This window comes from Panicum virgatum, chromosome 4K (genome assembly GCF_016808335.1).
Source record: "Panicum virgatum strain AP13 chromosome 4K, P.virgatum_v5, whole genome shotgun sequence".
NCBI classification, from domain to species: Eukaryota; Viridiplantae; Streptophyta; class Magnoliopsida; order Poales; family Poaceae; genus Panicum; species Panicum virgatum.
In genome coordinates this window covers 44,242,541-44,267,558 of record NC_053139.1, presented here as the reverse complement: position 1 = coordinate 44,267,558, position 25,018 = coordinate 44,242,541, and the positions used below count along the sequence as shown (strand labels likewise).

The following is a 25,018-nucleotide window of genomic DNA, read 5'->3' as shown; positions in this document are numbered from 1 at the left end:
ATAAACTCAAGTGAAAATGAATATGCAGCTTTTATAGGCTTCACAATCTTCTTCTAACCTCTGGACTGCTGCAATTCCATCATTCACTCACAACTAGTTTCCATTAGGTTGTGGTACACAACCCATCACATAATTATAAACAAAATGATTTACTTGTTTTCTCTCGGCCTTACGGTCTACAAACAGCTAAGTTTTAGGCCTCTAGTCTTTTATTACAATATAGCTTCTTACATTCCATAAGTTTTCTCAACAAGTACGTCAAATAAGCCATGATCTTGTTTAGTTCACCTGGATAAATTTTTTAAAATAAAATCTTTTCACATTTAAAGTATTAAACATAGATTAATAAAATAACTAATTACATAATTCGTCTGTAAACTACGAGACAAGTTTATTAAGACTAATTAATCCATCATTAGCACATGCTTATAATAGCAATTATTGTTTAATTACGGACTAATTAAGCTTAAAAGATTCGTCACACAATTTACAGACGATATGTGAAAACTGATATTTTTTCGTCTACATTTACTACACCATTGTGTCCAAATATTGATGTGTAAAATTTTTGAATGGAACTAAACAAGGCCAAATCAGCTTGGCGTAATCAATCGTCCCCACCAGAAGAATCCAGTGTGTTTAAAGAGAAATGGGGAGAGAGGGCCCGTTGCTCAATTATTACCATGGCTATTACTTTCAGGGGCCCGAACGTGATTAAATATTGTTGCTGAGCAGAGGCGGATGGAAGAGGCTCCCCTGACGTGAAGTCAAAGGACAGTAGCTCAATCGAATGGGCGAGGGGTAGCGAGAGAGCAGCCAATGTACGACCCTGATTCCTGCCACGTTTGATCACCGCCGTCCTGCTATACATTGCAGGTGGTAGGCCCCGTTTATCACCGAGGTGCCTTGGCTACAAGACAGCGACTTGATCCCTGTTTAGATGCAACGTGTAAAATTTTTAAAAGTAAATTTTTTACAATTGAAATATTAAATATAAATTAATCACAAAATTAATTACAGAACTCGTCTGTAAAACTACGAGATGAATTTATTAAGACTAATTAATTTGTCAGTAGACATATTTACTGTAGCAATTTAGTGTCTAATCATAACCTAATTAGACTCATTAGATTCATCTCGTAATTTATAAACAAACTATGCAATTAGTTTTTTATTTTATTTAGATTTAATACTCCATGCATGTGCGGCACACATTCGATGTGATAATTTTAGAATTTTAAATTATGCATCTAAACAAGGCTGCTTGCTAGGAAGATTGGCGGAGTGAAAAATAAGAAAAAATGGATAAGCTGAGACGAAAAAAGGAAAGAAAAAGAAAAAAACTTGTCTTAACAAAGCAAGTGGAAAAAAATCACTTTGCACAGCTTGATAAAAGAACTCAATTACCAGAAACAATTGTTTAGTACAACTTGTGTATATGTATCTGAGACGAAATTCTAATGGCCCAGATGAAAAATGGTTCTTTGATCTCCTACCCCAAGCAAGTTAACCTAAATCAATAAGCTATCGGTATTATGCTTCCCTGCTTTGCCTTCTGAAGGACTTTAGTCGGAAAGAATGTTCTATGCTGAAACCACTGACTGAACATCTGAGGATCCTGCAGGTTGGTTATCTTTCTCGCTTGATCTTCGTTTCATCGTTCTCCTAACTTCTTCCTCCTTCTTGTCGACAAACTGTATCAGTTCTTTGAAGCTGCCAAGGCGTGATGGCCTTCGCTGTCTTTCGGCAGCATCAGCGGCAACGGCAGCGGCAGCGGCATTAGCATCAGCTGCACTGGGCTCACCAGCAGCTTCAGAATTGGAGTACTTGCTATACTGCCAGCAGACTCGTATGAAGAACACCAGCAGAGCAAGGAGACATATCAGGGCACAAACGAGGAAAAGGCCCCAAAAGCTTCCAAGGCCAAGCCTGGTCGCTCCCACTTCACTGTCATCAGAGGAGCAACTAGACCGCGTCAACCACTCGTCGTGAATTCTCTGAAGCTGGCCACTCTCTGAAAGCTGAAGGATGGCTGTTGATAAGTCTGCAGCAAGGGGGGAATCTCTCTGGAATGCCTGTAAAGAAGAACAATGGAGATGAATAAATTATTTCCATTACAATAACAGACATGGATTTATAACTCTCTGAGATGCAACGGGAGGAATGGCCAAAAGAAGGTGAATTGAACACACAAAAATTAGAAAAAGGATGATGAACGTACAAAGCCCCATCCCTCCTTCGTGAACTCCTGTCCCACTACTCTGAAATTGCAGTGATATGACAAGAAAATGTCAACATATGGCATCTCATCAACAATTGCAGCAACACCGCCATCTTTTGGTCCATGTTTAAGGGCATCAGCATATTCCTGGATTGTATTAAGTGGAATCAGTCGAGACTCAGGAATATTGAGCTCTTCGATCAGGTAATTTCTGGTAAATTTTCCGGCCTGATATCCAATAGGTAAAGCACTCGAAATCAAATCGTCAATCCCAGTTATTCCCGTTGCTAGCTGTTGGACTGTGAGGATTGACGTCAAACTTGCAGTATAACTTGAATTGATGATCAGCACAACAAACAACCATATGATCAACACGAACCGCCCAAGTGCACTTACAGTGTTCTGTCCTGAAGTGAGTTTCTCGTTAAGATGTTTCCATCCAGACAGGAAAGGCATCATGGATGAGTTAAACATAACATCATTTTATGGATCTAGTGGACTTACTGTGTGCAAAGAACATTGTTGAGAAGCTAAACCTGAAATATAAGATGAAATGTCAGTCAGTTTGTAACATAACATTTTAAAAAATCACCAATGAAATAATATTAAATCATGACACTAGCATGAATTATATAAAGATACAAACTCTGCTTCATGAATCAACTCAAGCGAGACTTGGTAACCTAGGATATAATTCATCCCTAAGTAGCAACAGAAGCGTACCAAAATATTGTTATAACTTGTCGTCGTGGAGAGCCTCGAAACTCCTCATTAGTCCGATGTTCAAGAATCCAAACAACTATCCCCACAAAAAGAAAAAGAGCACCTGTCACACACCACATCTCCAATGTGAAAGGTTTAAGGAAAGCCCAGGCACTTGAAGTTGCTTGTTTCACTGGTGCTACTATCACAAGCCCTGATTCAATATAAGGCTGCGTGAATTCTGCAATCTTTGTTCTATTTCTCACAATAGCAAAGTCACCAACAGCTGCATCAAGGGACTAAATGAAATGAAATAAATCAGTGGACTCAAAACAAAATAGTTAAAACACCGGAACAAAGAATGAGAGCATACATTGGAAGCAACCATATTAATAATATCGTCATAGTTTGGGTTCTTTGTACCATCCCCTATTGTTATGAATTGGCAGGGAACTGGATAAGGAAGCAGATTAATTGCTGCATTGAATATATCAACACAGTAACCAGTCACATTATTAGGGCCCCTGCCACCTGCCACTAGTTCCTTAAAGCTTGCTTTCATTGGAACACCAACTCGCAGAGGCTGTCCATTGTTTGGGAAAACCCACCCCTTTGGTGTAGTGGTGGAATCACCTGGCCAGACCACATTGTGGAGCCGCTGGACAAATGAAGAAGTATTTGGTGGCTTCTGATACAAAATTTCAGGAGCAGTTACAGAGAGGCCTGAGTAATTGGACCAATAGCCGATCAACTGGGAGCCAGAACCACCAATATTAAGGATATCATATGCTGGGCGTACCAAATCGCGGTCTGAATTAAATTGGACTGGACCAGTTAGGCCTGTAAAATTTGTGAGGAGAAGTTGCTGTAGCATCTGCTCACCACCATCAAATATCTTGAGAGTTGATAGCTGCAAATTGCTTCCATTAGAATCGTGCAATCTTGGATCTGTAGAGAAGTTGATCTGTTGCCCACTATTGAGAAATTGATCAATACCATGAGCAACAGCCCAAACTGAGTCATATGCATAAAAGCCGTATGAGTTCAAGCCAGAAGTAATACTTCTATTACGAGCCACACCATTCCATTTAGATATGAACTTATTCTTGGCAGCAGATTCAGGAGTGTGCTGACGAAGAACAATTAGTCCCTGAATATGACTCATATATTTAAGATCTCTAGACGCTGAGGAATCCAGAACAGCAGCTAGCCAATCAGTCACTATCCAGACATAGCCGCTGGCCAGCATCTGGAGCTTGTTAGCAATAGAAAATATGCTCATCCCCGTGTCAGGATTGACATGCACAACCATGACCCTTGATTCCATCATATTTGCTCTGAACAATACATCGTTGATCATGTCTGTATTTGAGTTAGGAGGAATAGCTGCCTTATATGAAATCCTTGCCCTCTTTTCTGCAAGTGCATCACCAAGGGCTGAGACACCACCTCGCCCATAATCATCATCAACGAATATAGCAGTTACCTCTTTCCACTGATAGTGTTCAACAATGCTAGCAACGGCGTTCATTTGGAAGTAGTCACTTATGGTTGTCCTTATGAAGTAAGGGTACTCTGATGCAGAAAGAGTTGGGTCTGTGGCCGCAAATGATAGAAGAGGAACATGTAGCTCATTAACAACATGGGAAATGACATGGCCTATCCCAGAGGATTGTGGGCCAATAACGGCAACGACATTGTTTTCCATTAGCTGCAATGCTGGAACCAAGTAAAATTTTATGAATCAGTTCATGGACCATCCAAGTGAGGAACAGCTACAGCTGATAAATTGAAAAGCTAAGTTTTAACATTCGTAAGTTTTCGTTCTGCTCAAAAAGTTGGCTATGGCTATAGAGTCCACCTTCCTAAAACTTTGCTCATGTTAAGAAAACATTATTGTCGGATAACAGCAGGAAACTTCTAACATATAGAGGAGCAGTCTCCAATAAATCTGCTGTTTCCTATACCCAAGCAACAACATAAAAAGGAAAAAGGAATCTAAAGAAAATAAAGTGAAGAATCGGATGCTCCCTAGTAGTTGAGGCTTGTTTCTTGCACCATACGGAATACTATAATGAATTTCATAAGTTGTGCCATTTGTGGTACCATTGTACCGGTATGCTTTTTGTCTGTTGCTCCTCTACTACCAAGACAGTCTGGTTGGCCAAACTCTGAAGGAAGGACAATGTCATCATAAGTTCAAGCAAATCATTGCTTTCTCGATTTCCAATTTAAAATATACAAATCATCTCGTGAGACATGAGGCAGGCAATTATTGCATTAAACGAATAAGGGAAAAGTTGGCCATGACAAGAGGGCACCTTGACCTTTAGTTCAGTAATATAAAGACACTAAACCAATAATACATTGGAAATGAATATTTCTTGGTAGTCAACTTTTAGGTCCTACAAATTTGCGTTACCTAACCCAACATGGGAATCTCCAATAGAAAGGAAACAATGTTAACTCAATGGATCTGTACAAGCAACGATCAAATGAATTTCTGGGAATGAAAAGGAATGGAGAGAACATGCTTTTTTTTTCCCTACATGTAGCAAAAGACACGGTCATGTAAAAAAGGATCCCAAAGCAACTAAGCAAGGAACTACTATTGTAATTACTAACGCTCAATGTGCAACCTGACATTCTGATTTCTGAATCAAGTAGTGGCACCCACTTTGGTTCTTTTAAGGGTTTGCAGATTGAGATCAATAATTTACAAGGCCCACCACGCCAAGATGGCAAGAAGCCAAGAACAGATGTACAAGTCAGATTGTGCTGGCCCCCTCTAAACCACTATCATCTACCAATGAGGCTTACGCTTAAGTTGTCGTAGGGTAATGGTCTTAAACATTTTAAAAGAAGTCCAGAAATGAGGCAACAACTACTTGACACGTTACTCTATGTGGTCCGTTGTTCTAACTGCTAGTGCAGTAGTGCTAAAGCTGACTTTTTTAATTCCTCGTCATCACTTCAACTTTTGTGAATAGTTGGAACAAAATGTCAGATCAATCCAATTAAAAGAACAGCAATTAGGCTACTACAGCAGTCACTGATCATTTGAATTAGCAAAGATTTAGTCCGCTAGAGCTGACCTCCAATCGAAACCATCGTTTTTTTTTTGCCGCAACTCTTTTTTTTTGAAACGAAGCTATTTTAATTTCAATCTTTCAGATAGAAATTACTCCAATCATAGCTCTTGAGGGAGGAAGCAAAGAGCCAACCTTCGATGGTCCCGAGAAAGCCGCTGCAGTTGGTGTCCTGGGTGATCAACTTGAGCTGGGTCCCCGCGAGCACGGTGCGGTCGGCGTTGACGTCGTCGACGGCGAGCTCGATGGCGAGCCGCGCCGCGCGGCCAATGGTGGAGTCGTAGGTGAAGAGCGCGCCCACGGCCACCTCGCTCGGCCGCGCCCCCGCCGCCGCGACAAGCCTCGCCGCGGCGGCGAGCAGCACCAAGAGCGGAAGCATCACCTGAAGCGCCCCCATTGGCCTCCTCCCAACCCGCGAGCTTCAGGCCTCCATCTCCTCCCCGGAATCGGCGGTAGAGCACCGGCACCGTCGCAAGCCGGAATCTTTCATCTTTGGGCGAGCTGCATCGGTTCTTGGCGCAATGGGGGGCGGAATTGGGCGGCGGCAGGGAGAGGTTCCTCACACCCGGTTCCTGGACGCTGGTACGGTCGGGTGGAGCTCTAATACCATCGGGAAAGCAAGATGCTGGTTTTGAGGTGGCCCAGGTGGGCACGAAGATGGAGAAAGAAGAGGATTGGGAGCGCCCTCTCTTTCTCTCCCCTCCCTGGAAGAAAGCTTGACGGCTGCTGTATCAGGATAAAGAATTGACAACTAGGCGTAGTAGTCCAAGCCCCCCGCAGTCTTGTCCCGCGACAGCAGCGCAGGTAGTTGGCGCCGAACATGTGCAGGCGTGCATCACAGCACGCGCACGCAAGCACAGGAGCGAGAGGGGCGGCAGCCGGAGATGCGATGGTTACCGCGCGATGGGGACAGAGCGGGGAGGAAGAAGACGATTGCAATTTCTGCATGGCATTCGCGGTCACGGACTCGGAACCGGGAGGTAGGCGAGAGGGGGATAGATTTTTTCGCTGCGCGATTCTGTGTTGCAGATGCGGCCATGGATGGTGGTGGGAGTGGGACGGGCGATTCCTGTGGTAGTAGTAGTACATGGCAAATTGGCGAGGAAAGGCGAAAGGGTGAGATGCGGCAGCCTACAATTCGGAGTGGAGTGAGCAGGGTTCTCACGTGGGGAAATGTTTGCCCTTTATTCCGTTTCGGCGCTGTTCTAAGGTTTGGCACCGATAAACGCAGGTACAGTGGCTGTGCGGACTGTGTGGACTTTGATCTTCTGCAGATCAGCAGAGATTCATTGCTCCAACTCCAAGTGACCAGCTTTTGAACAAAAGAAAAAGGGAAGTAATTGCTTTTTTTTACAAATGAATTTTGTTCTTTTTCTCATAGAAAAAGGGCTCTACTTCGAGCACCAATTTACTTAATTCACGTGTCTCTAAATCCAGCACGTAAATTATCAAAAATATGTCCTTTTTATAAGTACAGTAGACATGAATGGAAAATGAAGCCATTTTTGTACGAGTAATATCTGAGGAATGTTGAGTACTCTATCATGCTTGTGATGAGTGAATTGTCAACCGTGTGGTGTGATCGTGCGTTTGGTCTTTGGATTGCAGGTACACGGGCGTCGAGTGTCGACGGGGAGCTGCCGTGGAGGTGCTATGGCCGATGGATCGTGCGGTGGACGGCGGTGAAGGGCAGCCGGGACCGGAGCTCGAACCGGGCGGCAGCTGTGGCGTCCACTCCTGGATCGAGGGCGCAAGCGGTGACGGAAGGCGGGTTTCTTGGTTTGCGCCACAAAACCAAGGAGGCGAACGGCGGTCGAAGACGCCAAGTCGTAGAGGCACGGGCGTCGGTCTCGGGACTGACGGAGGCGACTGGCGTCGACGGCGTCTAGGGCCTCGCTGCGGGCGAGGAGGTGACGGGCGTCGGGCGGCGTCTAGGGCCGTCAGAAGGCCGAGGCGGGAACGGCGTCTAGGGCCACGACGTGGAGGCGGGAATCTTCCCGCGCGTGAGGTTTTGGCGGTTTTCTCAAAACCGGCCACCTACCCGGGTTTCGCGGACCCTCCAAAACCGCGGACCAGATCTTTATCAAGATGGCGGCATCGCGGAGAAGACTTCATTTCGAAGAAAGAACCTCGGCCGTCGGATGAGATCATGTACAGGGGGTGTTGCAGGTCAACCGGTCTGACCGGTCCCTGGCACCAACCGGTCTGACCGGTCCAGCGTACCGGTCTGACCAGTCCCGCGGGTATAAATACCCCTTCACTTGTGTTAGGTTTGGAGCGGCTTTTAGAACTTGTCCGTGAATTCTCTATTCCTCCAGGCCGCCGCCCCTGTGTTCCTCTCCCTCTGTTCCTCTCGTTTGAATAGATTTTGTCCATGGATTGTTGAGACCTTGTGAGGGATTTGATTGGGAAAGGAGGCCCTATCCTCCTCTTGCCCTCTGGGCTTTTGAATTGATTCAATCCCCTCATTTTTGTGCCCGTTTGTGATGGATTTTGGTTTCATTTTTGGTGCACACGAGTGCGAGGAGGCTACGAGTTCTTTGCTGTGATTCCCGTGCTTCTAGCCCTGTCCTAAACCCTCTGGAATCACTAGCTCGTTTGAATTCGATTTCTTGAGTTCTAGAGAAAACCCCACCCCTTTTGATCTCATCCCGAAATTCTCGTGCTATGGATATCTTTAGGGTGAGATCTCTTGGGGATACGTTCTTGGGGTAGGAACGAAGCTTTCCTCCAAGTTTTATCAGTTTTGGACTTCGTTTGCTCGAGATTCATCGTTTGAATCCAAGTTTTCGGGGGTTTTCTGGGTGCCACCGGTCAGACCGGTAGGCAAGACCGGTCAGACCGGTCTGTTAGTTTTTGCATAGCCGCGACCGGTCAGACCGGTCCAGTGCACCGGTCAGACCGGTCCTGGCAGATCAATTCTGCAGTTTTCACGATTTGCTTCCGATTTGCTTCGCGGTTCTGCTCGCTCGTTCGAGGCATTTTGTGTTGGTTTAGCTTTTCTATAGCTACTCCAAACTTTGGTCTGAACGCTTGAGGGCTTGGGTGATTTTTGGGATATAGGCCGACGGTTTGAATTTCAGAAGAAATTTTGATCGGCTCCCATTCACCCCCCTCTGGTCGCCGGCTTCGGTCCCACAATTGGTATCAGAGCTCGGTTGAGGTTTTCAGTACCTTAACCGATTCGAAACCACTCGGCGACCATGGCGAGTCTCGGTAAGATCCCCGTGTTTTCCGGCGAGGACTATGGCTACTGGAAGGTTCACATGAGAGCCTTCCTGCAGAGCATGGGAGCCGAATTCTGGGAGATTACCACGAACCAGCTTTACGAGGTGCTGGCTGTTCGGACCATACCTCTTCAGGTGACCCAGCATGAGGCTAACGCCAAGGCCGTCAATGCCTTGTTCGCTGGCGTTTGTCGTGCGGAGTTCTCACGCGTCCAGGGTTTTTAGGAAGTCCACAAAATTTGGACGTGCCTTGAGAACTACCACGAGGGTACACCTCAGGTGAAGGCCAGACTGTTCGAGACTCACCTGTGTGAGTACGAGAACTTCACACAGGAGCCGGGTGAGAGCATTGACATGATGTTCAGTCGTTTTCAGTCGATTGTGAACAAGGTCAATGCGAACAGATCTGCTGGTGCCCTTAAGTACACAGAGCACGAGAAGGCTCTCAAGTTGCTCTACGCACTTGACCGCTCTGTGTGGGATCTCAAGGTGAACACGATCATTGAGTCTGCAGACTATGAGACTCTGACCGTGAACGAGCTTTTCATCAAGCTCAAGGCCACGGAGGTGAATAACCAGACACGAGCCAAGCTCAATGGTTCCCTCCTTCCAAGAGCGTCGCTCTTGTGACTGGCCAGGTGGATCGAGCTCTAACGCTAACTCTGCTCTTGGCTTTTCTCTTGCCTCTTTGCCTTCTGTTTCAGATGAGCAGCTGGAGACGCTGGGCGACGGCGACTTGTGCCTCCTCATCAGCAAGTTCCAGCGCGTCTACCACAACAGGCAGAGGAAGAAGAACCCCGGGTGCTACAACTGCGGCGATCTGAACCACTTCATCGCCGATTGCCCCAAGAAGTCCGGCGGTGGCCAGAACAACTCCTTCGACTACTACTGCCACCGCGACCGCGATGAGGGAGGCTCCAACAAGGAGCGTCGGCACCACAAGCACCGCAGTCGTGACCGGGGAGGACGCTTCGACAAGGAGTCGCTCAAGAAGCGCTTCCAGTACAAGGCCAAGAAGTGGGAGAAGGCTTTCCTGGCGCAGCTCAGCGACCTCGACAAGAGCTCCGACACCGACCGCTCTTCTTCACCGACCTCCGACGACGACGACAAGAAGAAGAAGCGGGACAAGGAAGCCACCGGCTTCATCGGCCTTTGCTTGGCGACCGGTCGGCGCAAGAGCTTCTACACCATGGCGGGCGAAGCCGATTGTGCTCGTGCGTCTTCAGGTGGACATGCTACACCGACGCACTCTGGCTCTTCTCCTGGATCCGAGAGCGATTCAGAGGTAAACTCCACGATCGACCTGCTTGATACAGAGGTTAGGGAGTTGTACGCCGCTCTCGACAACTAGAAGAGGCTGCTTAAGGAAGCAGCTAGAGAGTGTAGAAAGCTTAGGGCTGAGCTGGCTTGTGCTAGGGAGAAATCTAGTGAGGATGAGTGCGCTGGCTGCATATCTCACATGAATGATCTTGTTGCTCTCCGTGCCAAGCATGATGAGAACGTCGCGAACTTAGATGTTGCTAAGACTTCGCTTTCTGACGTGTCTCACGAGCTAGCCAAGGCCAAGCATGAGCTTGAACTTGTCAAGGACGCTCACATTGTTAGTGATGTGCTTGAATGCGATGAGTGTCCTATCTTCAAGTCTGATCTAGCTTCTTTGCAGTCCAAGTTTGCTACTGTTATTTGTGAACTAGAGGAGCTTAGATCTAAGCCTGCTTTGCTTGGCGCTTGTAAGCTTTGTCCCACGCTTAGGTCGGAGCTAGAGGAGAAGAATGCTTTGATCAAGTCTTTTGGAAAGACTAAGGTCGTAGAGTCTAGCCCACCTATTGACTGCTCTGTTTGCCCTGGTTTGATCTCTGATTTAGATAATCTTGCGGTAGAGAAAGCTAACCTGGAGAATGAGAATACCTATCTTAGGGCGATTCTGAGTTGGGTTTCTGCTAGTGAGCCGCAGTTGGACATGATGATTAAGCAGTTCAAGCGTGGAGATGGGTTTGGGGTCGGTTACACATACACGAAGTCAGACTTTGACAGGTTGTATGGTAAGATTGGCAAGGCTACTGGAAACACTGCTAGCACGAGCACACAGCCTTCGCTTGTTGACCCCGCAGATGGTGTGCTTAAAGAACCACCGAAAGTACCTCCGCAGAAGCAGGTTTGGGTTCCAAAGCCCAATGTGCTGAGGAACCCCCTCGACACGCTCCCTGCTGCCATAGCCCAGGTTGCCCAGAAGAAGAGGGCTGTTCCTCCCCGTCTGCAGGCTAGGCCTCCACCTCCCAAGCGTGAGGTGAGGTACCACTGCGAGTTCTGTGACAGGGAAGGTCGCCTGGAGGAGTTTTTCTTCAGGAGGAAGCAGGCTGTGAGGAGAGAGCAGGAGAGACGGAACGCGAACATGTACTCTTCTCGGGTGCTTGGTCCTTCTCGGTGTGGTGATAGGCGAGATGCTAGAGTGCGGCGTGTAGGTGGAGGTCAGGGAGACAGTGGTGGCTACCGTGCTCCAGCGAGTGGTCGCTTTGCCGGTCGTGCTCCTGGTCATTTTAAGTACGGCTATGGACCACGAGATCGAGGCTTTGGAGGAGGTTTTGTGGCTCCACGCTTTCCTCGCGGTGGTGATCGTCAGCCTTGCGGTAGACGGGACAGGGGATACGCTTTGCCTGACTTTGCTTACCCTTCTGTAGAGCAAATGGCTCGTCACTGGTTTGCTTCTCACTTTGCTAACCCCAGTGTCGAGACGTTTGCTCCTCCTTTGTCTCGATGGTGATGTAGGTTGGAGGCCTGGAGAACAAGTGCTCCATGGATCTTGGTTTTATGCAGGTTTGATCAAGACTTGATGGTTCTCCAAGGCTGTTGGATAGCCCATGGTGGCTGTTGTATCCTATGTACATTTGAGTTTGTCTTTTGAGTTCTTTGTACATTTTCTGCGTGTGACATGTTGTAGATTCTACATCTCTACTTGTTTTGCTTGCTAGGTCTGTGCTTTGGTGGACTAGCCACTATGTATGCTAGTTTTTATGATTTTCTTTTTGTCATGACTCTTGCTAGCTCAGGGTGTGTGCTTTGTCCAGTCCCCTCATGCTTGTGTAGTTTTTGCTCCTTAGTTCTGGTTGCTAGCTCAAGTATCTTCTTCATATAGTCTTGCTGCCTTGGTTCATGTTGACGAGTGCCTTTAGATTATTCTAGGGATATCTGTTGTCTTGATATGTTCTAGAGTGTCTTTTGGTATATCCTTGCATGTGGCTTGACTAACACCTAACCATTCGCTTGAGTTTTGCTCTGGATCTTTGGTGTTTGCTATCTTCTTGTGTCCTAGCTTCACTTGTGCTAGGTATCACTTGTTGAGGGGGAGATCTACCTCAGGTGCTGATGATGGTCTGGAGTTACTGCGCCGGCTGTAGGCTCCATCCCCTTCCTACTTCGACTACAGATTTGGTCGAACAGGAGGTGGACCCGCTGAGGACGCTGGGGAGGTGACCTCGAGCTTGCTATGCTCTAGGTCCAGCGGGATCTTCATCAAGGTATGTAAGCGTTTGGCTTGTACGTTCTCTTCCCAGGATAGACCTGTGGTTTTCTAATTGTTACCTTTTCATGGTACTTAGTTGGATCCATTTTGGTCTAGTCCTATGTGTCTTTGAGCTATTGTATTTGCTGAGTTCTTCAGTTGCATAGCTTTTGGTTTTTCTTTGTCTTTCTCTTAGTTTTAGCTTGGTTAGTTGCATTTGTGCATATGCATTGTACATGTCTGCATTTTGCATTGTCTCACTTGCACTAGCATTCTTGTATACATTGTTATGATCTTCTAGTGCCTGCTAGTGTGAGTTGATAAACTTGATCATGTATAGCTTGCTCCACTGTGTATATGACATCATCTGAGTTAAGCTATTTTGATTTGAAAATTTGAAAACATGATCACCCTGTTTGGCTACTAGCATGTTAGGGCGTGTTGATGTGCTTTGCTATCTTATTCATGCTAGTGTGGCTTTTCATACTCGAAATGATCTAAATCTGATAAAATTGCTTGAACTGTTCGTGAAATGGATTGAAAAGATTCAGGTGGGATTGCTTGTCGCACTGATCGAGCTTTCGGGATGGCTCACTTTGCACTTGTGAGAACCCGGACAAGGCTGTGCATGACTGAAACGAGTGCCTTAAGCTTCTGATTGTCTTTTGGCATAGGCTTGGCCTTGTTGCTAAGTAAAGCATGACAAGCTTTCAACCCCTGGCATTAAGAATTGATTGCTATAAATTTGATTAAAAAATGATTGTTGGCAACTTGTTTTGGCTGGTTTGGCTCACCTGTATGAGTTTGATTAGCACTGCTTTCCATTTCCTACTTGTTAGTGCTAGATCATGGGTGATGCTTTTATTTCTCCTAAAACTGAACTTTCCTAGCTCTAGACTGATTTGATATACCCTGTTGAGCTAGATGCAGGTCCTGTTTATGGATGCACACGTGCTTGAGACTAGATGTTGCTCATATCTTTGTATCCCTGAATGCTTTCACTTACACCTCCTGCATCGCATCCATTGCATAACATCTATTCATGGGGAGTCTCTGCTTCAGGGGGAGCTTTAGGTCTTTGTAGGCTTGATGTGTGCATGTGCCAACAAAGGGGAGAATTTTGAGAGAAGTGATCGAACAAGGGGGAGACTTGTTTGATTTTTGAAAAATTTGGTGTGCACAGGGCTCTGAGAGTGCATCATTTTGGGAGAGTTGCACTTGTGAGAGGGAAAAGCTTTGCTTGGGGAGTTTCTGCTTTGTTCTTGGCTCCTGGTTTTCCTTGTTTTTCCTCTGTTTCTTGCATGACTGCGTCGAGCGTTACCTCTGTCTTTGAGGAGTCATGTTTTGGCTTTTGATCGATTACGTCGAGCCTTTGCCCTTGTCTTAGGGAATCGATCTGTGCTTGAGTAAGTGACTGTTCGTGCCTTTCTGAGCTTTTTGTCACTTGCTTGAGTTCTTCGCTTTTTTACTTTTCTTTTTATCACTTCTCTGCTTTCAGGTGGTGTGTTGACAATGCACTCATCAAGGGGGAGATTGAGGAATGTTGAGTACTCTATCCTGCTTGTGATGAGTGAATTGTCAACCGTGCGATGTGATCGTGCGCTTGGTCTTTGGATTGCAGGTACACGGGCGTCGAGTGTCGACGGGGAGCTGCCGTGGAGGTGCTGTGGCCGATGGACCGTGCGGTGGACGGCGGTGAAGGGCAGCCGGGACCGGAGCTCGGACCGGGCGGCAGCTGTGGCGTCCACTCCTGGATCGAGGGCGCAAGCGGCGACGGAAGACGGGTTTCTTGGTTTGCGCCACAAAACCAAGGAGGCGGACGGCGGTCGAAGACGCCAAGTCGTGGAGGCACGGGCGTCGGTCTCGGGACTGACAGAGGCGACGGATGTCGACGACGTCTAGGGCCTCGCTGCGGGCGAGGAGGTGACGGGCGTCGGGCGGCGTCTAGGGCCGTCAGAAGGCTGAGGCGGGAACAGCGTCTAGGGCCATGGCGTGGAGGCGGGAATCTTCCCGCGCGTGAGGTTTTGACGGTTTTCTCAAAAACAGCCACCTACCCGGGTTTCGTGGACCCTCCAAAACCGCAAATCAGATCTTCATCAAGATGGCGGCATCGCGGAGAAGACTTCATTTCAAAGAAAGAACCTCGGCCGTCGGATGAGATCATGTACAGGGGGTGCTGCAGGTTAACCGGTCTGACCGGTCCTTGGCATCGGTCTGACCGGTCCCGCGGGTATAAATACCCCTTCACTTGTGTTAGGTTTGGTGCGAATTTTAGAACTTGTCCGTGAATTCTCTATTCCTCCAGGCCGCCGCCCCTGTGTTCCTCTCCCTCTGTTCCTCTCGTTTGAATAGATTTTGTCCATGGATTGTTGAGATCTTGTGAGGGATTTGATTGGGAAAGGAGGCACTATCCCCCTCGTGCCCTCTGGGCTTTTGAATTGATTCAATCCCCTCGTTTTTGTGCCCGCTTGTGATGGATTTTGGTTTCATTTTTGGTGCACACGAGTACGAGGAGGCTACGAGTTCTTTGCTGTGATTCCCGTGCTTGTAGCCCTGTCCTAAACCCTCTGGAATCACTAGCTCGTTTGAATTCGATTTCTTGAGTTCCAGAGAAAACCCCACCTCTTTTGATCTCATCCCGAAATTCTCGTGCTATGGATATCTTTAGGGTGAGATCTCTTGGGGATACGTTCTTGGGGTAGGAACGGAGCTTTCTTCCAAGTTTCATCAGTTTTGGACTTCGTTTGCTCGAGATTCATCGTTTGAATCCAAGTTTTCGGGGATTTTCTGGGTGCCACCGGTCAGACCGGTAGGCAAGACCGGTCAGACCGGTCTGCTAGTTTTTGCATAGCCGCGACCGGTCAGACCGGTCCAGTGCACCGGTCAGACTGGTCCTAGCAGATCAATTCTATAGTTTTCACGATTCGCTTCCGATTTGCTTCACGGTTTTACTTGCTCGTTCGATGCCTTTTGTGTTGGTTTAGCTTTTCTATACCTACTCCAAACTTTGGTCTGAACGCTTGAGGGCTTGGGTGATTTTTGGGATATAGGCCGACAGTTTGAATTTCGGAAGAAATTTTGATCGGCTCCCATTCACCCCCCTCTGGTCGCCGGCTTCGATCCCACAATATCTCGTGGGGTTCTCGAAGAACAATCGAGAAGAAAGCCTCCATCACTTTCAGAATAGCCTATATCAAGCCATCTCTGTCAAGTCTGAAGAACCCATCCTCTCAAGTTGCAATTAAGAGAAATATCAGCGTGATTATTCCCCTAGAAAACGAAAGCAATACCAGAAAAAGGGTTAACAAGTTGGCATCTTCATTACAGCATACAATTCTTTTTTTCAAAAACAGCATACAATTCTACAGTTAACACTAGGGTCCGGCGTAGCTGGGAAGCTGACAAATGCTCGGGTCCAAGTCTCCACGCATGCATGGACACGAATACCAAATTAAAAAGACCTTTCTCCATGCATGAACTGATCCTAAATCTTTCTCATAGCATTGTTTTATTGGCCACGTGAACGCTATTGATCTCCAAATCAGATCGCTGTCGCTGGCCTTGAATTCTGACCTGTTCAGAGCGCCATTGACCTGCTTGAGATTGGTGCAGCCCTAATTGGATGGTTAGGGTTGCATGCATATATGATATATCCGACTCTTGATCATCCATCTACTACATGACACTCATCTCCAATACTAAAAGGTAAAGGTATGTAACATGTAGACGCAATGCAGCCCAATCACCATCAACAAATCAGCCAACCCCACCGAACGGCCCCAAGAAAAGGAGGAACCGGCAGTGTAAGAGCATCTCTAACAGTAACCCAATAAATATCTCCCAATAAAGTAGTATTTGATGTCCCCTACCACTTTCATAGATTATTAGGGGAGATATTTTTACAGCTCTTAATAATCTTATCCAAATACAACTTATACGGGTGAGCAGAATTTCCTTTTTTCGAGAAGAGTTGGAGTGAAATATTAAGACAACCCACTGAAAAAATAGAGAAGTTTTAAAGAATTACTGGAGTATATTCTTTCCCAACGGTGACAGTGTATTGGGGAAAGGCACTGCGTGTGACACTCTTTCAAGAAAAAAAAAGAAAAGAAAAAAACTCGTGTGGCACCCGGCAGTAAGACGAACTGCATTGTGGCCAAAGGAAAATCTGAAGCTATGCATGCATACTGAAATAGACACTTCTACCTGTCCAACGGAAAGGGTTTCAGGTCGAGGTTGAAGTATCAGAAATCAAATGTTTTTTTTTTGAAAGATATCAGAGATCAAAATGTGACGAGGATTCAGGCAACCTTGGGTTGCTATAGTTTTTCTAAAAAAAGGATTTGCCAATCGTCAGCGTGTCTTTTTGTTGATCTCCGGATCAGATCGCTCACCGTCCTACCTTTTTCTTGCGTTTTCTCCGGAATTTCCAAATACGAGACTACGGCGGCTTCTCACAGAATTTGAAAGGCCCATCTAGCTCACCATCAAGAAGAAGCCCAAAAGTATTAACCAGAGCGCTCTTTCTTGCGCCAATTCGGCCCAAGCTAGTCGCTCAACCATCGAGCCCAGCAAGCATGCAGCGTGTCGAGCCGGCTCCTCGCTTCTCTTCGGATGCAGAGACGGAGAGACCCGGCAATTGCAAGAACTTGCAGAAAATACATGAATTTGTTATTTTTAGAAGAAAGGGGTGCAATTCATTAATTTGATAAATTTTTACAATCAAGGCGTACAAGCTCATGAACACAAGCAGCATAAGCAACAGGCTCGATGGACATGAGTTCATAGAGATTGTATTCATCCCACCATAAAAAAAATGCGTGTTCATTCTGGCAAGGTTGTGAAGAAAAGGTCTATATATTAGCAACTCTGGAATAAAAAAAGAAGAAGCAAAGTGACGTGTACCACGGATTTGCAGGATCCGCATACAATTTCTACATAGCAGTTTATTGTATATGCAGTACAGAACCCTGACAAAAGCACGAGGTAGCAGTACACTGGTAGTCAATACATGATACGACAGATAATCAGCTGGCCGTTTAGTTCCAAATATGTAAATTTTTAGATGTCACGTTAATAGTTTGATCAGGTGTAAGGAGGGCTTTTCGGACACTAATTAAAAAACTAATTTCAGAACTCACTTGGAAACCACGAGACGAATCTTTTGAGGCATTTGACCGCATCGTTAGCACATGTGGGTTACTGTAGCACTTATGGCTAATCATGCACTAATTAGGCTTAAAAGATTCGTCTCGTCGTGTACATCCAAACTGTGTAATTAGTTTTGTTATTTAATAACATTTAGTGCTTCATACATGTGTTTAAGGGGAGGTGAAATTTTTTGGGTGAAAATTTTAGTAACTAAACAGCCTGTAAAATTTTCAGTCAGCCAATGACAGAAGCACTAGCCCCGTTCTCTAAGCCTTAGTGGTTGCAATGCGTGACTAAGCCTGACGAACAAAAGAACGACCACATTCACAGCGTACCAGAAGGCAATAAACAGACCAAGTTTCAACTTAACATGATAAAAAAGGCAATAAACAGAACAAAATTCAACGTCAAACAGAAGGCTCTAAACTACATAGCATGATCTAGCATAGTATGATCAACTTTTGTAATATCATTGCTCGTTTGAGTAATGAAACTCGAGCGCGGTCCTTGTGTCGAAAAATAGCATAATATGATCAGACAAAAATTCCTTGGAAACAAAGGTATCAATTACTATTTTTTTTCTATTGGAGAAATTGGAAATTAAACTGACGTACTTGAATGTATATGTGTTTACTGAAAATGAACATGTAGAAAGTCATGGATGTAAGATTACTGGACACTAGGGTCCCTTTTGCAAATATTTGAATCATGATTATTAATCGCAATTCAAACTAGAGGGCTATATGAAAATTTAGAGATTTTTTAAATACCCGGATCTAAATTAGGGGCGTACGTTGGCTTTAGCCCGGTTGGTGGTTGGCCGTATGAGGTCTCACCAGCTCGGGAGTTCGACCCCCGTTTCACGCAAGAAAAGTAAAATCTCTTCACTGTTCGTATCTTTAAAAGACCTAAAACGGGGGGATTTTTGCCCCCCCCATTGAGCCACGTCAGGCAAAATACCCCGGCCGTCGGATCGCGTGTTGATGGCTCAGATTATCTGGAAGGCTTGGTGAAAGGATCGAGGCCCAAGAAGGGGGAGAGATTTGAATTGAGACTTTTTCAAATTTCTACAAGGTCCTTAATCTAGACTAGTATTGTCCAATCTACAAATTTGAAACCTAATGACTAGAGCACACTAGCAAAGGATTCTTAGGTAGGAAAACACACTAACATGCTCATTTTGCTTAGGGAAGACCACACTAGCAACAACAAGTCCTAAACAAAGATTCACACTACCATGCAAATTGTCCTAGTCAAACTAAAGCAAACAAGAGCAAGAGCAAAAATACAAGAATTTAATTTCTTGAAGTAAATGCAAAGGACACGTGACAACCAGTTTTTTCCCCCGTAGTATCGAGGAGTTGACGCTCCCCCCTAATCCACGTTGGAGCACCCACACAAGGGTATCGCTCTCTTGCTTCACGAAGGAGCAAGTGATCACTAAGAATGCTCCTTCTCCATCTCCGGAACGGCGAGTTTCACACCGTGTACAAACTTCTCTTCTTGGGGCTTCCACAAACTCCAAGAGCTCACCAAGAACCTTCCGATCACCAAGACCGTCTAGGTGCCGTCAAACACCAAGAGTAATAAGTTTCTAAGCCTTCACTTGACCTGCACTCAGTTGGCCCTAGCTCAAGCACACTTGCTACACTTGCAAAGATTGAATTCTTCAAGTGTTGAACACTATCAAGCTCTAGATTATCACTTTTTTGCTCAATGCACTCTCTCTTCTTCTCAAGGGTGGCCTCAGGTATTCAATGCGTCAAATGCAGCTTAAGGGTGGCCTCAGGTATTCAATGCGTCAAATGCAGCTTAAATGAGCCAGAGGGTGCTCTTATATAGAGTGGAGAGGGTCGCATAGCCGTTAGAAGTCCACTGCAGAAAAATCGTGATCATCGGAAGAACCGAAGGGTTAGAAGTTGAGGGCGTCGGTTCAACCGGTCTCTCTGTGTCCAAATAGTAGCCGTTGGGGGTTCTGACACAGTATCCAGGCTTGCGTCATTGCACCGGTGCATGCTCCGAAGAGGCATCGGTTCAACCGGTGCTGAAGAAGTTCTCTGATCAACTCAAACAAGCTCTCTGGAATATAGTACATCGAATGCACCGATGGTAGTTTTTGAAGTGTCGGATCAGCCGGTGCTGAAGGCGAGTTGAGGTCCACCAAACATGCTCTCTGGAACAAAGTACATCTAATACACCGGTGCTTTGCTTGGGACCATCGGTTCAACCAGTGATATAGAGTGACTTGACTTGATTTTAGCTTGTATCCAGAGGAGATAGGCCGACAGGGGCGTCAGAACTTCCGCCAAGCGTCGGATGCACCGATGCTAAGGCATCGGTTAAACCGGTGCTGCAGTTTTTCTTGATTTTCAGCTGAATTGACTTGGAGTTGAATGTTACTTCGATTGTTTCTTCTTCTAAGTATTTTGTTGACTTCTTTTGACTATCTTGAGCTGTTTTTGAGCGAGTGTACTAGATTTCTAAGGCCAACTCAATTTTGGTCAAGCTACTAACTCACGAATCCCTCTTAATAGTACGGTCAAGAACTAGAAACTATAAAACCTAGCTAAATCAAGTGTCCTTCATCTCCTTAGGACACTTGAGACTAGAAATATTCTTAATCTTTGAAATTTAATTCTTGGCACGCATGATTATTTTGAATTGAGGGGTCTCCTTTCACATTTCATATGGGACTAATCCAATCATTGATTTTTCATTCAAAACACACGTTAGTCGCATACGGTTGTCATTAATCACCGAAACTTACCATTAGCATCTATCGGCCTAGATGGGCTTCACTTGGCAATTTTATAAAACCCCCCTTGAACTTTATCAAAATTAATATATAGTCCAGCCCACACTAAGTTAATTTTATAGAAACCCCCTTGAACTTTGTAGAAATAACATTTGCTCAAGCCACCTCGCAAATAGTTTTACAGCAACACCCTCGAGTTTTATAGAAATATGATTTGAGCCACATCATTCGGATATTCTCGCCTGTCGGATCGCGCATGGATGGCTCGGATTATCCATGAGGCTCGTCAATTTTATAAAAAACCCTTGAACTTTATTAAAATTAATATGTAGTCCAGCCCACACTCAGTTAATTTTATAAGAAACCCCTTTGAGCTTCGTTAAAATAGTATTTGCTCAAGCCACCTCTCAAATAGTTTTATGGTAACCCCCTCGAACTTCATATAAATACAATTTTAATCAAGCTAACTCTTAGGCAGTTTTATCGAAACCACCGCTAACTTTGAATGAATGCCAGCAGGGCTGCCAATTTTACAAAACTCCCCCAAACATTATCGAAATTAAACTATAGTCTAACCACACCTCCGACAATTTACTGAAACCCCCCTGAGCTTTTCGTAAATACCAGCCACCTCTCCGGCAATTTTACGACAACCCTCTCGATCCAGCCACCTCTCAGATAATTTTATGACAATCAACCCACGATCCATACATTTTTTACAAACCCAAACTCTACAACAATTAACCCATGCTCCACAGACTTTTACGAAAAAGGCCCTAAACTTCTTAAAAATATACCCGCAGCTCGAAACTTCACAGAAAAGGACCCCAAATTCATGACGATCAACCCATGGCCCCTGCATTCTAACTAAATAATAATACACTAATTTTTTTATAAATTAATCCATAGCCTAAAATTTTACAAAAAATATTCCCAGCCTTCGTACCAATCACTAGCCTAAAATTAAGTCATGGCACGGCAACGCCACGCCAGTCTTTCTAGTTTCAAAGTATAGTTGGAGATGGTCTTTCTTTCCACAGGTTATTGCCATGCACCGTGCACGAGCTTTTTGCCAATTTACTGGTCCAAACAACTGGCTTCGTCTATTTATTACCACCATAAAGAATGGATCTGCCGATTTTACTCCTGCAAACACTGCCATAGAGCGATTCTGTTCACTGATCTGGGCCACTCCGTCTCGTCGACGATCCTTCCTTATTTATGCCCTTCGCCGCCGCCTCCACGAGTATCTCGCCGGCAACTGGCACAGACATAGAGCGGCACAGGACCTCGACTTCCCATTCCCTGTGCGACGAGAATCGGAGCTTGCTTCCTCCATGACTTCGTCCGAGATCGACGTCGTTGCCTGGGAGAGGGACGCACCAGGACATCCGGTTCTGCGGAGGTCGGGCATGACCATCGCAAGAAGTGGCTGGAACGTTCTTGTTCATGTGCTAGAACGCCATGGATTCTCGCATTCTGCATTTAGCGACAAAGACAAATCTTTGATTTCTTCTGTAAGCAGAAAGGGGAAATTGAGAACAGGCAAGAGCGAAACGCTTTCCAAGATGATAGAGCGAGCCGACGCTCTGAAAAAGAACAAAACAAAATCCAATCAGTTAGTTTTAGCCTCATATTGAACGTACCCGAATCTTCCCTCATGTCTGAGTTGTTATTAAAACTTGCAAACACTAGAAACCCCAATATAATTCCTGTGGAAAATGGAAGCAATTCTTCCAAAGCATTGGCCGATGACACACATGCATGTACTGCTACCCTTGATCCATCCAAAGCAGCTGAGAGGAATCTGACAAATGCCCAAGTCCGTGTCCCTTCGCATGGAGAGATGGACTGGATCGTGACACGTGTGTACTAAAACTGAAAGGAGAAAATAAGAACAGACACAAAATGTCAAGAATACATTTTCATGATACTTTTTTTTAATTTATTTCATCACTACGTGAACCGGTGAACACCATTGATCTCCCAATCAGATCGCTGAAAGGCTGAAACTTTCTGATCAGTATTCAGTTCGCACGGTTGCATTCCAGGCCATCATGAAGTGTAGTATTTTTTACGGTGCGTAAAGGCCCACTGCCCCGATCACAACTGCTGCAGCCAGACTCGTCCTTCCTGCCCATGCCTTCTCTCTTGATCGACTAAAAAAGGCAAAATAGACAAAGACATCTCTGAATTCTTGCCAAAGGATCAACTTCGTTCTCGTACTTTTCCATAGGCCAAATTAATCCTCCAACTATTGGTTTTGGGGTTTGTTACGTCATTCGACACGTTTTGCCATCCAAGCCGTTAGTTTAGTGCTGACGGGCCGCATGAAAATACCAAACTGACCTTTTTCTTTCCAGCCCCAACCCCATCCGCCCGCATCCTACCGCTTCGCCGCGGATCCTGGGCGCCAGCACCGACGGCAGGCCGGTCCTCCATCCTCGGCGGCGCCTCGGCAGGGGCCAGAGCTCCTCCCGCCGCTCCCTCCCACTGCTCTGGTCGCCGCTCCTCCCGCCGCTCTGCTCGCCGCAGCAGCCCGGTCGTCACTTCCTCTGAGGTGGTCCGACCAGCGCATCAACGCGAGGTTCCTGGTGGACGTGCACCGTGTCGGCGTCCGCGCTCCGACGCCGCTGACGAGGGACGCCCTGCGCGAGCGCATCGAGGAGGCGATGGGCGGGTTCGAGGCCGCGGCGATGGCGCGACGGGCGGCCGGCTGGAAGGAGAAGGCGCGAGCGGCGTTGCACGGCGGCGGCTCGTCGGACCGCGGCGTCCAGGTGTTCGTTGACCAGATAAGGCACGCGGGAGCCCGGTACTGACTTGCTCGCCGCGCAGTCGTGCATGCAGCTCTCGTCGCGTCGCTGCTGTGCAGCAGAATAATCGCGGGTTGCATGTATGGTCTTGCTTAAAGAAGAAAGATCTTTCCATGCGTGTTTTGTTCGTTTGTGTGCACTCGGAGCGGGATCTACCACAACCCTGTCTACTAATCGATTTTGTTTTCATTCTGCGCATGGGTCTGCTGCGGCGAGCATGGAGGACCGGCCTGCCGTCGGTGCTGGCGCCCAGGATCAGCGGCAAAGCGGTAGGATGCGGACGGATGGGGTTGGGGCTGGAAAGAACAGGGTCAGTTTGGTATTTTCATGCGGCCGGCACTAAACTGACGGCGTGGACGGCAAAACGGGCTGAAGGACGTAATAGACCCCAAAACTAACAGTTGGAGGACTAATTTTGGCATGTGGGAAAGTACGAAGACGAAGTTGATTTTTTGCCAAGAGTTCAGGGATGTCTTTGCCTATTTTGCCACTATAAATTCCTCCCTCACCTTCGTGTGTCTACCTGGATAATAGGCTTGGAGCATTCGACAACAGAACAGACACCATGCATGAACAGACGTGCTAGCTAGAAGCAGCAGTGTTCGAGAGTCGAGACCAGAACCATAAGAAAATTAAGCTACGCTGATGATCTGTCGTCACTGTACCAGTCACTGTACTGTCTCACTCACTGATCAGATGAGGATGCTAGCTAGCTGATTAATTCCCCTTTTCCTTTTCGTTATTAGAGGGATGATCACTCGGGGCGCTAGGCAAGGGAGGCACCAGGACATTCCTAGGAAGGATAAGCATTGTAACTCGTAGCTCGGTAGCTCGCTCGGGTCGACAATGGTACGGCTCGGCTCAGCTCATTGTAATTTTCTAGTGAGCCGAGCTAACATTGTAGCTCGTTAGAATTAACGAGTCAGCTTGAGCTGCTCGCGAGCCGTTAGAATTAACAGTGCTGTGAGTGGTTCATCCAACTCCAATCCCGACCTACGCCGCCGCGGCAGAGAGCCGGAGAGTCGCAGGCTGCTGCATTGGAAGGCTGGAGGCCGCATTGGCGAGCCTAGGAGCGCATCGCGTCGGCTTCAAGATCTAGATCTCCAAGCTTGGGAAACGGAAGTACGGAACCAGCAGCTCGTGCGTGCCAGGTTGTTGATCGACTCGCTGCTCAAGGTGATGTGGGCAATCCACCCAAAGTTCGAGCTGAACTTTCTGCTTGATACGTGAACGAGCCGAGCTGAGCCAGCTCGTTATGTTAACGAGCTGGACTGAGCCGAGCTGGCTTGTTATATCCAGCCCCGATGACATTTTGATTCCTATTCGGTCATTGCGTCAAGAACAGCTTGTGTAACTAGTTCATAAGGTGGCATGCCTTGTTGAATCATCTGTTGGATTAATTAGTTGTTGATCCGATTCATGCCGTCACAGTCTGTTTTGCCCCTTTTCATCACCTTTTGTTCCAGTTAAATTACCTCAAATGGGCAGTGAACTAGCTAGCCGTTGTCTTGAGAAAAGAAGAAAGTCAGCTAATTGCATTTGCACAGGCTCCTCACATCGT

General features: G+C 46.4%; 1 protein-coding gene across 3 annotated transcripts; it reads right to left on the bottom strand.

The window, feature by feature from the left end:
- Positions 1-1,376: 1,376 nt before the first annotated feature.
- Positions 1,377-7,202, bottom strand: LOC120704234 (glutamate receptor 3.4-like). Of its 3 annotated transcripts, XM_039988545.1 has the most exons (7): positions 6,148-7,091; positions 5,030-5,094; positions 3,297-4,642; positions 2,945-3,222; positions 2,726-2,757; positions 2,222-2,628; positions 1,377-2,075 (listed from the first exon to the last, which is right to left on the bottom strand). In XM_039988545.1, exons 3-7 carry the CDS (start codon positions 4,629-4,631, stop codon positions 1,584-1,586), a joined length of 2,544 nt encoding a protein of 847 aa, XP_039844479.1. In that variant the 5' UTR covers positions 4,632-4,642; positions 5,030-5,094; positions 6,148-7,091; the 3' UTR covers positions 1,377-1,583. The 3 variants fall into 3 exon arrangements, 2 of the variants coding, with proteins under 2 accessions (XP_039844479.1, XP_039844478.1); XM_039988544.1 differs by lacking the exon at positions 5,030-5,094 and having other exon boundaries at positions 6,148-7,202; XR_005687506.1 differs by lacking the exon at positions 5,030-5,094 and having other exon boundaries at positions 1,707-2,075; positions 2,222-2,623; positions 6,148-7,202.
- Positions 7,203-25,018: the final 17,816 nt, after the last annotated feature.